Below are 15,615 nucleotides of genomic sequence, written 5' to 3'. Positions count from 1 at the left end.
CAAAAGGGATAACCTCCCTTCCTCGATTGTGCGATTTGCATTGTCTATACACTTAATTCACTGTTACATGCGCCATTAATGGCGAGTGACTTTCCCTGTCTGTGTAACTCCCTTTGTGACAATTTCAAAGTATTCGAGTAGAGCTCATCATCAACGTATTCTCCAAAGGTCAAATATCCTTCCAATTCGTGTGTGTAGAAATACTCTCGATGATACAAATCCAATTTCTTATTCGTTCGAAGTCTCTCGATGAGATCAGGGTTGGAAGTAAACGGTCTTGAAAATCCAATTACTGTTCGGTCATCAGAATTGACGTCTTGAATTAATGACGAGTAATGCTGGATTTTACCATCAACAATGGACAAGTTGGAGTTGTTTGAGGCAATACAGCTTGGATCTCCTTTATAATTTGTGGCGTACCCACCAGCTCTTATGATAACACCAGACCATTTCAGTAGTAATGAGGAGTTTGATCTACCCAATGGATTTTGATCGAGCGATCCTGACACACGTGGTTCCTGGATTGAAACGTAAGCGATCTCGTTACCAGATTGTTTAAGTTCCTCTAAATAAGACAACACATGTTGACAATAAAGCAAAGGAGGAAAAGTTTCATCAATGGGGTACTCATCATGTGGGTAAATCATTCCAAAATGGGTTGACCAAGCGCTTAACCTCACCCCAAATCTCGTGCATCCTATACTAGGGTGTTTGATAAACATCTCGATAATCTCAATCAAAAACCTGCACCTATTTTCAACTGACCCACCATACTCATCATTCCGCATATTGGAAACGGGGGAAAGAAATTGCTCAATCAAAAATCCCGAAGTTCCGTGGAGCTCAACAAAATCAAACCCAGCAACCGTCAAACAATTCGATGCAGCTGTTACAAAGTCTTGCTGAATCTGATGTATTTGCTTAACGGTCAACTCTTGCAAGGGGTAGTTCAAGTTCCTTGCAGCTTTTGCCTGATCTGGGGAGTGATATATGGGCGAAGGGGCAGCAAAAGGAAGCCCCTTCTTCTTTAGCAAGTGTACATTTGATGTGCGTCCTGGTGCAAATATTTGACACGAAATGAAGGATCCATTTGCGTGAACTTTATCAGTTATTAGCTTTAGGGCTTTGCATTGTTCGAAACTCCATGCTCCTGATTTATATGGCATCAACCCACTTCTAGGTGAGACTAAGGTTGACTCAAAAATTGTCAATGATGCCTTCACCTTACTTCTGGAATCGTAGTAATCGACCATCAAATCGGTTGGAAAATTTTCTCCATCATTTGTGGATCGAGACCTCGATGTTGGTAAGTGCACCACCCTGTGGCTCAATCGGACATCATTTCCAATAACTATAGGCTTGAATAGATTAGTATCCTGTAGCTGCATTGTCTGGGCCTTGTGGTGACCTTTTCAAATTCGATTTTCATGTTTCATAGCTACATGATGGTAACTTATACTTTTTTCGAAATTTTGAAAGCTTTTTTTGTTTTGTTGAAAGAAAGTTGCATCCGATTCGGAACGAAGTTTTACCGATAACTAACCGAATGAAGCTTCGGAACAGATTGACACACTTTTAGGTTTGGGCCGAGACACCCCAAATAAGAAGAGTGAGCACCGGGTACTCCCATTAAAGTGATGGTGCTCATTGCAAGTTACTCCTTCTCGGGTCTGTACAAATTATGGACGTTTAATCTTCCTATTGAAGATATTGTGGCTCCAAACAGTGTAATTTTAGGTCAAAGATCAGCCAAGCAATGCCGGGGGAGCACAGAACGTTTCCAATAGAAGAAAAGATGTACTGTGGAAGCATCCTTTCTCCACATTTTGTAAGAATGTCGCAAATTTGCTAAGGGGTTGATTTAGCGAAAGTTATTCCGAAAGCAAATGAAAAAAAATGAAAGAAAAGAAAACCAATTGCACTTTAAATTCAAGGACGGACAAAGAATACAGCCACTCACTACACTTCTTCAGTAATTATTCGAAAATTGCCTAGAAGTCTCCATTCATGTCAGTAGAAGCTAATCTGCGCTACTCCGAGCTCATCAACGAAAACACCGACAACAATGAAGTATCTGATCCATCCAGCTTCACAACATTGCAAAAAGTGGAGTTTGAAGGGGAAATACTCACTATAGACACAAACAACTGGAGGCATTCGAGACTACTACAAATTCAAATCGTTTCCGCTTACTTCGTTTTCATCTTGTTTGGATTAAATGAGCAAACTGTTGGAACATTGATTCCCAAACTACAAGAGCATTATCATCTTAGTGACTTGCACGTTAGTTTTATATTCTTTTGCTCCGTCTTGGGCTACTTGACAATGGCCTTTGTGAACAACCAGACTCATGATAAGTTGGGAATCAGAGGGGTAGCGGTATTGGGTGCCTCGGCAATGTGTTTGGGAAATTTGAGTGCATCGTTTAAACCACCTTTTCTTATTTTTCTTATTTGTTATTTTTCGAATGGAGTGGGTCTCGGCGCTTTGGATGCATCATTGAATGCATGGATGGGTAATTTAGTTGATTCGAACCAATTGTTGGGGATCTTGCATGGTTGTTATGGTATCGGAAGTTTGGTTTCACCTAGTTTAATCACATATCTCTTGGAGAAGCCTAGCAGTCCGTGGGATTGGAATACTTATTATCTTTTGGTAGCTTCCTTTGGTGCAACTGTGCTCGTTTTAGTTGGATATACATTTAGATTCGAAACACCAAAAAAGTACAAGTACATGGCGCAGTTAAGGCACCAAAAGTCCAAAGAGAACAAGCTACAGGATGGTGCAGATCCAAATGAAGTTGAACTCGATGACATCAACAAGACAAATTTTGAAATTGACGAGGACGACGAAGAGGATGAAGAACACTCAGCTACTTTTGCCCAAGCTGTGAAACTGCCGCTCATATGGGGGTTCGCGGGAATTCTTTTCATTTATGTCGGTGGTGAGGTTGCATTTGGTGCTTGGTTGGTTACCTACCTTTTAAGAATTAAGAACTGGACATACAAGGCTTCATCACACATTGCAACCACTTTTTGGTTTGGACTCACAGTTGGTCGATGCGCTCTAGGCTTTGTCACGGCACATTATTTCACTACTGAGTTGATGGCAAATCTTGCATACATTGTCGGTTCGTTATTGGGGTATGTGCTCTTTTGGCTCCTATCGTTCACGCAACAAGTAGGTCTTCTATTTATAATTGTATTCTTGACGGGAGCTATGGTTGGTCCTATATTCCCCACTACAATTGTTGCACTGGTCAATATTTTACCTGCAAAATTCCAAACTGTCGGTATCGGCTTCATCTGTGCTTTAGGTGGTGGGGGTGCTGCTGGAATTCCATTCTTGATTGGTTTAATGGCTGATTCTAGTGACGGCGGGCTAAAAGCGTATCCGATTATGATCATTATTATATTTGCTGTGCTTTTGGTGCTGTGGTTGGTAATTATGAAGAAGCACACGAGAGGTTACAAGAGGAATTTGATTTAAATGGTTGTGTGTGGGTAATACAACAGAGACTGCAAAAAACCGACATAGAGATTGGACTCGACGGCTTACTACATTCATGAAGCCTTTTTAAAATTACTTAGAATTTATACATTAAATTACATTGCTTTTTCTCAGTATACACCCTCTGAAGACTAATCTAACTATCACGCTATGTCCACTTATTATTATTATATCTTTCCACCAAGCTCGGTCCATTCGCTAGGCGTGTAACCTTTCTGCGTAAACGCATGGATTGAAGCAATTTCATCTCGTAGCTGGCTATTGACCAACCTATGTCTTGCTAATTTGTTCTTGCCTTGAAAGAGCGATGATACAATAACAACCGCAAATGCTTGTCCACACCCTCCTGACATGTCTTCGACTTGAACGAGTTCTGCATTTAGACGTTGTTGGATTATTTGCTTTAGTGAGTCTGATGTGAGTGCTGACATGGTGTAATTGTATTCGGGATAAGCGGGTGTAGTTGTATTCTCATCAAATGATGGTCAAGATAAATCGGGTTGGGTAGTCATTTTGCAAGAGAACGCACAGAGAGAAAAAGAAAAAAACAAAAATCGTAAAATGAGACAATGAGAAAATGGACTTGTCGCTGAATTTTGCGACACTAAGTTTTTGCACCCCCATTTATATAATACATTTTGTACATTATAGCTATAACATCACTTTGCATCTTCTTTCAAAGTTGCTTCAATTTGATTCAATATCTCTTTAGTTGTGAGATCCTTCTCTAATCCATCAAACCCACAAGCATTGAAAATTTTCATCAATTCCGGTGGTATAATACTTAATTCCTCATGTTGCTCGATCAATTGATTTACAACTTCAATAGCCAAAAAGTAAGCATCCCCAGATTGATCATTTTGACCTTGTGATTGTTTTGATATGAGAATATTTGGAGCTAGAACAGTGGCTAAATTGTGTGCATCCATTTTGGATCCAGTATCTTTATCCACTTCAGAAAATGAAGCCACCCAACTGAAAAAGTAAAGCAAAACCTCAAGTAGATTCCGGTGGTCACGAGGTAGTAAGCAATATGTAAGCTGGAGGATCCTCTTTTTCAGTTCGAGGGTTGGTTCTATTTGTGAGGAAATCCACAAATCATAGTAGTTGAATGTTAGCAATGGCGTGGGCAACTCACGCAACCATTTCTTCATCAACGCAGCAAGCTGAACCGCAGTATGAGCACTGAAATCTGGTGATTTATATGGACTCTTGTTGATTTGTTCCGTCAACTCGCGAAGTTTTTTAATATTACCATTCAATCTGAAAATTCCTTCAACTGACATATCCTTTTGCTTCAAGGCGCTAATCACGTCATCGATAACAATAGGGATTCTCAACTTTGAAGGTCCAACACCAAGGTCTGAATCGACTCCATATTTCTTAGTTAATATGCTCAATTCTGTTCCAAACACCGCATTGACCTTGTCCTTTGATGCACCACCGCCACCAAATTTTAACTTTTCCCAAAACGTCGGCGGTTTCTTCAACTGAATCATCGTTATCAATTCATCCTTGTTGAATTTGTCATGACTCATTTGGCAAAGAATCGCAACGGCGATATGCCTCATAATGAAATGCTCCCGTTTGGTCAACTCAGAATAAAATTTTTGCTTGCCAACAGTGGGAATCTCGTTACCAGGGGCAGTGGTAGTGTTCAAAATATGATCTAAGGCACTACTGGGGGTAGTTTGTATAGGACTGTGTCCACTACCCTTGAGTTTATGGGAACTTGTTCTTTGATATAGCTTATTTTGATGCTTAAAAGCATTGGGTCTTTGATCACGAGCTTGCTCAGCGGCTACAATTCTTGGAATGTCGTCCAAAGTTAATGACTTCTCGTTTTTTAATAAATCAGATGTACGATCGAGGTGTGTTGATGTCATTTGTCGTTGAGGCTCATCTCTAATTTGTAGCTGCTTTTTGACAGATAATTCTTCCTTTCCATCAAAGGAGAGTTGCGACCCACTACTTGTTTTCCTTCCAAACTGTGGTGGAGGTTGTGCTTGAATTGCCATATCTCTTAGATCAGCAGAAAGACCACTATCTCCAGCCTTTGAGATATCAACTTCATCTTGGTGCGCTTGGTCACCCTCAGGAGCCGTGATGATTACCGACTTTCTTGCCTTCTTTTTAACCGATTGCGACAATTTCTGGCTTTGTCTTTTACTTCTTAGCCTAGTTACATCATCCAAAGTTTTGCTATAATCATCTTGTTCGTGTTGATTGTTTGGCGTTTGCAAAAGCTCTGATTCTTCCACTCTTGGTCCGATTGTAAGGTTATTGAACTCAATATTCATCACTGAGCGTGACCGTAGCAAAGCAATCTTCAAAAGATAAACCAATTGAGATAAATCGGTTACTATTTCAAACCCAGTTATTCCACTTCCATCATAGCAATGTGGGCAAACGATAGATTGGCGTGCAATATCAAAACGGGCTAGGCCAACTTCCGATTGACCAATGGGTTGATTGCACCTGAAACACACAAAACATTTCCAGTGCCACCTGTGGTCACCAAGTTTGACACATGATTTCTCAATACTTTTGGAGCAGGCAGTACAAGCGTCTGTCGAACTCAGAGGAACGGCCAATTTCGCTTTAAACTCTTCCAAGTCTTCAATACTCTTAAGTTTATTCGACTCAATCATCTCATACGTTGAAACGAGTTGTAAAAAATGATTCAATGCATCAGTGGTTCCGTTCAACTTGTTCAACTTTAATGCATTATACAAACCAATTCGTATCAAGAGTTTCAAATAGTGAGCAGACCCAGTGATAACAGACAACAACTCTGCTGATAAAGTTCCAGATTTGGATATACTAGCTGATTTTCTCAAAATGGCCAAGTAACTCATAATCTTTCCTGTGATGTTTCTTGGCTCCTTTTTCAAAAATTGGAAATATTCGTTTTCATTTACTGAAGAGTCCAGATGTTCTTGCTCGGGCAGGTCATTCTTCACCACAAGTGTTGTTGATGCCACTTTGCATTGCTGCAATACGTAATCCAAAGCACGAAACAAAATTTCAACATTTAAAATCAACTTACCAGTGACGATTAAACCGTTGTATTTATTTCCTGTGCACGCATTAAGAAGCATATCGGAGATACATGCGGCAGTGCTCTGTTCATACCCAGACAACATCAACCAGCAATTCATTACAACCTGCTCAATGTGTTGCTCTATACCCACTAGCTTTTCTGAGTTGAGACTGGAATCCGACATTTTGATAGCCCTCAAGTCAGCTAGTTTCTCGTCAGCTAAGCCGTATGTTTTTTGCAATCCAACAGAGTCGGCAGTGATGCAAACATTCCAAAACTTGTGAACCATAAAACATTCTGGATGCCAATGTTGAGTCCTTCCACCTCGGTACAACTCCACAAATTGTTTCAAAATTGATGATTGGCACCCTTCACAATGTGACGCATACAACTTTGAATAGTGGAAATGGCAAAATATATCATTTTCATGTTCAAAATAGCTTTCATCTGAATCGAACACGTGTTGACAAACTGAACACTTGAAATGTTCCAAATGGTATTTGTTGCCCAATGCAGTAATGTAAGGCCCACGCAACGCATTATTGCAACTAAAACAAATCAAATCAAGCTTCTTAAAGTAATCGTATTCACAAAGAGCGACTTGTGTCGAAGTCCCATCTCGTGTAATTTCGAATGGGAAAAACTTTGCTGAACACTGTTTACCACATTCATGGCAAGTGAAACAATCGACATGGTAAGCACTTTGAAGAGCACGTACAAATTGACCAGTGATTTCAAGTCCACATTTCTGACACACTTTTCGGCTCTTTTTCTTTGTTTTGGATCTACCAGACATTGTCGGTTGCCGGTCAGGTGCAGGCAACGGATCCTTATTGACTCGTATCTCCTCATTGGCTTCTTGCTTTTCAGGTGTTGGTGATATGGCAATGGAGTGCCTTTGAGATGGGTCGAGGTTTGATCTATGTGATGATGATCCCCCTCTACGAGAACTTTGTCTTTGCATATCTGGCGTATGGTGTCCGTTACTTGAGCTCACATTGATCAATTGTTGTGGCTGCGGTTGTTGTTGTTGATTGGGAAAAGCCGAATTCGATTCCCTTGGAGTATCAGACAAGGGCGGGATCAATGTCGTCCAATTTGGTTGTGAATCGGTTGGTCTATGCAGCTGTTCATTGTTCCAAGGACTTCTGCTAGAGCTAGGATGTTGCTGTTGTTGTTGTTGTCGTCTTATTTGAGGTGATGGTGGGGGAGCAGATGAAGGTTTTGGGGACGAAACATTCATAGGATATGTGGGATACTGCTGATAAGCATTATGACTAAGTGGGTGGAATAATCGATTTTTGGGGTTCTTTTGATCAGAATTATGAGAATGTGATCGCGAGTGCCTATTCGCACCTAACCGTCTATCCGATGGTGGTGCAGTATTTGGAATTGGATATGTTTGTGGATGACGTACATAGTAATAGTTTTGTACATCATCATTTCTGGTCACTGCCTGCATTGGGGATGCCAATTCGCGCGCTTTTTGAGTTGATCTTAATTTGTCCTCTGGTATGGGTTCTTTATAGTCATCGGGATCCTTACTCATGGTGGTAAACTTAGTGGGTTTCTTGATATGTAAAACTCAAAAGGGTGAGTAGGGAAAGGACAAAGTGGTAGTAATAGTATCTTGGTCTCAGCACAAGCGTATACACAACGGTTTTTGGCTAGAGGGTTAAGCTTGAACAAAATATAAAATTGGCGAAAGTTATTAAAGAAGGACGAAAAGTTGGATTAAATAAGGGGGAGGACCGTAAAAAAAACACACAGTAAGAACACTTTACTGTGTATAAACAAAGGGAAGTTTATTGAATCACTGTGGCTTTCTCTTTTGGTTGGTGTATGGGATCAGATAGATGGATTGGTAGTGGTGGATATCTGTGTGAGTGCGTGGTACGGGAGCTGAAATGGTTCTTGACAAAGTATGATTTCTTATAGTTGACAGTTTTGATTTTTCTTGTTTGGTGCTATTTTTTTTCTCTGTTGTTTTGTTTTGATTTTTTTTTGTTGTTTACATTGTACAAGGTTGTATGCAGTATGTGTGGTAATGCTATTTCAAACTGTCAATTCCTTCCACACTGAGTAGTTTATAAGGCGGATCTTGTAAAGTATAAATAGGAAAAGAGAATAGTGCGTGTAGCTTCAATCTGGGAGATAATGATAGAGTTTAGAAGCTTTCCTCTTTAAAAGCGAAGAGCAAACGCTTAGAGCTAACTCTAATCTGCATGAATAAAATTAACCACATTGATATCAAAGCAAAGAGTTTGGTGTTTCGAGTTAAGTCTTTGTAACAATCACTGTCATCTAATAAGATCAGCAATGTTGCTTGAATGGATTGATTACACCCGGGCAACAACTTGTACTCCTTTGACTTCAATCGTGACTAAAAATAAACTTTTTTTTGGTTTTCTCACCTTCTACATAAACGAGGATATGAAAATTAACACGTATTACATGATGCATTCCATTAGATAGACTAGACTACTGATTGTGAGCCTTCGTTTGCACTCACTTGTTTCAACAATGAAAAGGGTGAGCACAATACCTCGTTCATGCGTTGGAAGATTAGTGTTACAAGGACGTGGAAGCTAACCACTATCTTGCCTCACAAACAATAGCTTTCAACTTATTGGCTTGTCCAATGGTGCGGCTTTCTCAAAACAAATCAAATATTTGCACGTGACCCGTTACTCTTTTCATCAACTCCCACTTGAGATTTGCATTCCAGCTGAAGTTGCTGTCACGAAAGCTTGAGAGTGTGCTTCATAAAACAATATCGAGTTGCGAAGAGTTAGTGGGGGATACCTCCACCATTCCATGTTCTATACAGATCATCCCTATCAAACACTTGCACTTATGCGGTAAAAAACAAAAGTTCAGGCTGTTTTTTTTTTTTTTTGGTCTCATTTTGCAACAAAACTTTGGAGAGATTTCAAGAGTTCCTGCTTTTTGCAAAGGATGCTATTCAAATGTCAAAGTAAAACCACTACAAGTTCTATACATCGCTTTCCTCGTAAACTGAATCAGAAGATTTCATCCGAGGAAGAGATTGAAGCTTTACGTTCGAATTACTTTAATTAGTGAACAAAGTAAAATCACGGGTAAACTTTCCCATTTATATGAAGATTTAGCTTCAACTTTTCCTTGCAACTTTCTTTGGTGGCCCGATTTCTGCATGTTTGAAATCAGAAAAAAAAAAACCTAAAGTGCCGTGTAATGCACGGTTTTAAGAGACAAGAACTTGTAACTTAGTAATGTTAAAACTATATCAGTATGCCTAATTTTGGTAAATTCGTTCATTCGCGGCTAAATGCTTTGACGGGGCGTCGAAGGAATTGCGGTTTCGGGATGAACACAAAGCGTGCACAAGAATTTCTATTATACGAGAATCTCTATGTCACAATGATAGGTGGGGGCATTATTTTCTCGGCAATTTCCGCCTCGTATATTCTGATGATTGAAGTACGAATCGTTGATAAAATTTTTAGCAGACTCACCACCATTTAAGGTTTTATAGTTGATTGATTTCTAATAAGTAAGAGTGTTTTTAGTCACTGTAATAAGCCAAGATTTTGAAGTGCTAGCCCCTAGAACAACAACCCTTTCTTTAACCAAGGTAATATCGGTAAGAATATTTCATCATGTGAAAACGCGCAATATCAAACATCACCAATAATTTAAGCTCTACTCTTCAGAATACAATTCGTTCTGTAAACCATGCACCGAATGCCGTCTTTAGTGCGATACAAAGGTGAGGGGACAGGTTTGCAGGTTATTGATTTTTCACTCTTTGTGTGTACGGCACTTTTGTCACATTTTGAAAAAACTCAATACTTTAATACGGAAAAGATGTTCCATTGACGGACGCTAAAAAAAGAGGTGAACTTGATGCATTGAATAAACTTTGGCCATGCATAATATAAACATTTTACCACAATGCATCTCTATTGTCTATTGTTATCTGCCAATAGGGTTAAGACGAAAATAATCATACATACAACAATGATGGAGTTAGGATTTACAAATCAACGACGTAGCTACCCAGGTCTCGAATTGAGGTTATCCGCTTTGGAAGAAAAGTCATAAGATAGCCGAGATCAACTTCGGGGGTATTTTTGCCAGTAGCTCTCTGTTTTAATTTTGACACCTGGTGGCTATTGTCTTCCAAAGCTTCACACAATTGAAGAACAATAAAAAGAAAAAGAAATTTTAATCTTTGCGGGATATTTGGTTACATCACAAAATTTTCACTGTCAGAAGACGACCATATGATTAAATTTGTTTTCAATTTATATTTATGTTACAAATGTGAAGGATCACAAGAAGTTTATGAGCTAGTGTCCCACATTTTTAGTAAAAGCACAATCTTTCCTTGAGTAGCTGGGAGTCTTTAGCATGTTGCCACTGTAAGAATCTTCTCTTGAACCACTGACTCCAACCACAGCAAAGTTCCTTCGATATTAAGTCACATGGAAAAGTGTATTCAACGCACATTGTTCATTCTATAAAACCAAAAGAAACCAATTTATCCTTACAAACCAAACAAGATGCGCCTGATCATTGTCACATTCTATGCTCAAGCGCTTAAATTGTACTAAATTACTACATTCATCAACTTTTGAACTTTGTGTGACAAAAGCTTAATTTTAGAAAATTATTGAAACGCGCAACCCTCCACAATGAATAGTTGAACATAAATCAATGCAATATGTTTTCTATGAGGGGTTTAAAAAGGTCACTAGAAGAATCATTTTTCGTGCCTTTTTTGGTGCCGTGCATGGAGAGCACCATTCTTTTTGAGTGAAGTTTAGACAATAAGCTTTGCTTTGTACAACATCGCATGATTGTTTTAAAACAATACAGATCTTCACCATACGACCACTAGCCGGATGCGGAGACACTTGAAAGGATGGTTTTACTCTATGACGTGCATCTACGTATATATAGAGATAAAATCCTCCTGTCATAGTTGGGTGTATATGTCTACACACCTTATTCAGCAATATCGATCCAAACATGAGTACTGAGAAGGTAGCAACAGTGTCTGGTGGTGTGGATCCAATCACATCCGTTCACAGTACTGGAAGTCACTTGGATGCACAAGACCATGAAGTCAATTTAGATGCTGTTTTGTCCAATCCATTGTCCTTGGGTGAAGTTGGTACCACTTTAACTGACGCTCAAAAGATTTTTGTTATGAAGCGGTTGCATTTTGACTCATTGACTAGCTTTGATGAATTACCACCTGAGTGTACTTTTATATTTGAAAAGATTGAGCAAATGTCGACCGAAGAAGCTGTTGAAATTTTAAAACAAGCCATAAAAGACCACAAGAATGATGTTAACATCAAGGAACACGATTTGGAATTATGGCAAGAGTTGGTTGACTACCAACCATCAATCTTGCATCAGCAATTACAAGGAGGAGAGAAAACAGAGTCATTCTCTGATGACCATAAAAAGGACAAACTTCCCGAGTACACATCAGTAATCGAAGCAAGTGAAGTTGATTCTATTGACCCTTCAACTGGTAAGCCTGAAATTGTTGACTGGAGTCTACAAGTTAGATTGGAAGCTGTATTGATTGCTTATTGGGCGCCATATCCGGAAATTAGAGCAATCACTCTTCCATTTGATGACCCAACTATCCCTGCTGAAACATTTAGAGTTTATCTCATTGGTATCATTTGGACTGCTATTGGAGCTGTTATTAACCAATTTTTCACCGAAAGACAACCTGCAATTTCACTTGCTGTTGCTGTTGTTCAAATCTTTTTATATCCTAGCGGTTTACTTTGTGAATGGATCTTACCTAAATGGAAAATTAAACTTTGGAAGAATTGGGTCATTGACTTAAATCCTGGACCATATACTTATAAAGAGCAGATGTTGGCCACTATATTTTGTTCGGTTTCAGGTGGTGGTACGTCATATGTATCATCCAACATCTTGATGCAGAAATTAGAAATGTTTTACGACAACAAATGGGTTGACTTTGGTTACCAAGTATTGTTGATCTTGTCAACAAACTTCATGGGTATTGGGTTAGCGGGATTAATCCGTAAGTTTGCAGTTTATCCTGTCCAAGCAGTGTGGCCAATTATCTTGCCAGGCATTGCCTTAAATAAAACTTTATTGACCAAGTCAAAGAAGCAAAACATCAATGGATGGAAGATTTCAGGATACTCATTCTTTTTCATTGTTTTTGCTGCATCATTTCTTTACTTTTGGGTTCCTAACTACTTGTTCCAAGCATTATCTTATTTTTCGTGGTTAGCATGGATCAAGCCTGATAACCAAAACCTTGCTGTGGTCACTGGTTTCATTGGTGGATTAGGACTCAATCCAATCCCCACCTTTGATTGGAATATGATTAGTTTGAACAGTCCATTGAAAGTGCCTTTCTATAACCAAACCAATTTAATCACTGGTATGTTTATTGGGTTCTTTACTATTCTCGGTCTTTGGTATTCAAACTACAAGTGGACGGGATATATGCCCATCAATTCGAATGTTATTCACACAAACACCGGTGAAAGTTACAGTGTTAGGGCTGTGGTTAATGATAAAAGTTTGTTTGATAACGAAAAGTATCAGGAAATTGGCCCTCCATTTTATTCTGCTGCAAACTTGTTTGTTTACGGGGCATTTTTTGCGATCTATCCATTCCACTTTGTTTATGAGTTTGGTATGCAGTACAAACAAATGTGGCACGCATTGAAAGGGTTGGGTTCAGCACTTAGAAACTTTAGGGAATCAACTTATGAAGGGTTCAATGATCCACACAGTGTCATGATGAAAGTTTACCCAGAAGTACCTGAATGGGCGTATATGTGCATTTTGGTCATCTCAATCGTTTTGGCCATATTGTGTGTCAAAGTGTATCCAGCTGAAACTCCAGTTTGGGGTATCTTTTTTGCTTTGGGTATCAATTTTGTCTTTTTGATTCCATTGACTACTGTTGCAGCTAGAACTGGATTTTCGTTTGGTTTGAATGTCTTGGTTGAGTTGATTGTTGGTTATGCCATTCCAGGTAATGGTTTGGCATTAGCATTCATCAAAGCTTTAGGTTACAACATTGATGGACAAGCTCAAAATTTTGTCAACGATTTGAAACAAGGTCACTATGCCAAACTTCCACCACGTGCAACCTACAGAGTCCAATTGCTTTCAATTTTAGTTGCTTCGTTTATCCAATTGGCTATTTTGAACTTCCAAATCACTGGTATTAAGAACTATTGCGAACCAGACAATAAACAAAAGTTTACATGCGTTAACGGTCGGACATTCTACAACGCTTCTGTCCTTTGGGGTGTTATTGGTCCAAAGAAAGTTTTTGGTCACTTGTATCCAATTTTGCAATGGTGTTTTTTGATTGGATTTTTGTTGGCGTTCCCATGTATCGCTTTAAAGAGATGGGGTCCAAAAAAGTTGGTAAAGACATTCGAGCCCACAATTGTTATTGGAGGTATGTTAAACTACGCACCTTATAACTTATCTTATTTCATTCCTGGTGTTTACGTATCCTTGGCTTTCATGTGGTATATCAGGGGCAAATACGAGGCATGGTGGCAAAAATACAATTATTTACTTTCGTGTGGATTGGACGCTGGTGTTGCCTTTTCATCAATCATCATTTTCTTTGCTGTCATGTATCACGAGAAGGACATCAACTGGTGGGGTAATACTGTCATGTATAATGGTTACGATGGTGGTATGACAGGTTGGTTAAACGCTACTGAACTGGCTCCTGATGGATACTTTGGTCCAAGAAAGGGGCATTATCCTTGAAGAGAGGGAGACGTTGAAAAAAAGGTTTTTATACTGTATTTAGTTTGTAGTTCAAAGATGATGATGTTATGACAGCGCGCTATAAGAGGTGAAAAGTTGACCCACGTAATAAATTCATAGCGAGATGTTTCAAATATTTTGTGGGAGTCACTACCTTATAGGGCCTCTCCGGTTTTCGATCTACAAGCTCCTTGATGTTGACGCAATCACAAGGAATACCATGCTCTCAGAGGTGTCTCAATCAGGGGAGGGGAGTGCGTACTTTTCTTTGTGAACGACTCCTTGAAATTTTTGTGCCTTGGGATTTTCCTCTTATTGTTTAACACAACAGGTCCATCAGTGATTTCGACAATAACCCACAAGCCGTCACAAGCGGTATTTCGAAAATCAAAATTGCTGGCCACATTTAGGTCACTTCATCACTACGCGGAGTAATCGAGTGACGTGTTTTATTGTTACTCACTCTCGAATCTGATGCACCAAATTTATTATTTTGTGGGGAAAGACAAAAGAACAATAGCAATACTTATTTTGAAACAAGACCGTGGGCTTTTACGATTTCACTGATTTCCCAGTCCACTTGATTTTAACTGTGTTTGCATGACTGAAATCCAATGAGCAATTTGCAACCACTCGGTTGAATGGTTACCCCACAAGAGAGGCATTAAATGCAACATCGCTAAATTGAGCTCGCGTAACAGGGGTGCCGAAAGCAGACGCCAACAAAGCCATGCCCCATACCACTCGAACCTGCCTCTAGATATTACTCAGCTGAATCAGCAGGTGTTTGGTCGGGTACGACATGGTAAACTTATCATGAAACCACGAGACCAATATTATGGTTTTGTTACCAGAAATACAATTTAGATCACGTCAAAAATGTCTCCTTTAGGAAGTGTTGACACAAACCCAAATCTAGCCGGAAAAAGGATAAATTCCATCACTGATTCAAAAAGATTATTTCCAATTACTTTTTTGTATGAAGTAGAGTAGAGGTGGAAACAGGTCCCCACCAAATGTGAAGCTTTCTGACTTAGTAACCATCTCAAGAGTTGCTATGCTTGATTTGCATAATCAAAATGGGTCATTTCACATCTCTCAAATACTCATAAATATGACACTCAATTTCGTACGGCACGAAAAAAAAAAAAGAAAATGCTAAATAAGATTCCGAGTTCGATTACACAAACCTGTTTACATTATCAGAAAGCTAACCACAATTTCAGAAAACAATAAAAAAGTGATGTGGCATCAAGCAATAAAACTCACGT

At 39.2% G+C, this 15,615-nt stretch overlaps 5 protein-coding genes across 5 annotated transcripts; 2 read left to right on the top strand and 3 right to left on the bottom strand. All coding sequences in view use genetic code 12, as the record gives it.

Annotated features, from left to right (window-relative positions):
• Positions 1–44: 44 nt before the first annotated feature.
• CPAR2_800290 (uncharacterized protein) lies at positions 45–1,388 on the bottom strand (the record flags this gene model as incomplete). The annotated part of the gene is made up of 1 exon (XM_036807857.1): positions 45–1,388. The coding sequence occupies one exon, from the start codon at positions 1,386–1,388 to the stop codon at positions 45–47; it is 1,344 nt and encodes a 447-aa protein (XP_036664652.1).
• A 619-nt stretch (positions 1,389–2,007) lies between these two features.
• CPAR2_800280 (uncharacterized protein) lies at positions 2,008–3,489 on the top strand (the record flags this gene model as incomplete). Its single annotated transcript, XM_036807855.1, has 1 exon — positions 2,008–3,489. One exon carries the CDS (start codon positions 2,008–2,010, stop codon positions 3,487–3,489), a length of 1,482 nt encoding a protein of 493 aa, XP_036664651.1.
• A 188-nt stretch (positions 3,490–3,677) lies between these two features.
• CPAR2_800270 (uncharacterized protein) lies at positions 3,678–3,941 on the bottom strand (the record flags this gene model as incomplete). The annotated part of the gene is made up of 1 exon (XM_036807854.1): positions 3,678–3,941. One exon carries the CDS (start codon positions 3,939–3,941, stop codon positions 3,678–3,680), a length of 264 nt encoding a protein of 87 aa, XP_036664650.1.
• Positions 3,942–4,169: 228 nt separating this feature from the next.
• Positions 4,170–8,102, bottom strand: LRG1 (Lrg1p; the record flags this gene model as incomplete). Its single annotated transcript, XM_036807853.1, has 1 exon — positions 4,170–8,102. The coding sequence occupies one exon, from the start codon at positions 8,100–8,102 to the stop codon at positions 4,170–4,172; it is 3,933 nt and encodes a 1,310-aa protein (XP_036664649.1).
• A 3,467-nt stretch (positions 8,103–11,569) lies between these two features.
• On the top strand, positions 11,570–14,344 carry CPAR2_800250 (uncharacterized protein; the record flags this gene model as incomplete). Its single annotated transcript, XM_036807852.1, has 1 exon — positions 11,570–14,344. The coding sequence occupies one exon, from the start codon at positions 11,570–11,572 to the stop codon at positions 14,342–14,344; it is 2,775 nt and encodes a 924-aa protein (XP_036664648.1).
• Positions 14,345–15,615: the final 1,271 nt, after the last annotated feature.

Source organism: Candida parapsilosis, contig 005807 (assembly GCF_000182765.1).
Source record: "Candida parapsilosis strain CDC317 annotated contig 005807".
In the NCBI taxonomy this organism is placed as follows: Eukaryota; Fungi; Ascomycota; class Pichiomycetes; order Serinales; family Debaryomycetaceae; genus Lodderomyces; species Lodderomyces parapsilosis.
The sequence above is the reverse complement of the archived record's forward strand: the minus strand, read 5'-3'. Positions and strand labels throughout refer to the sequence as shown.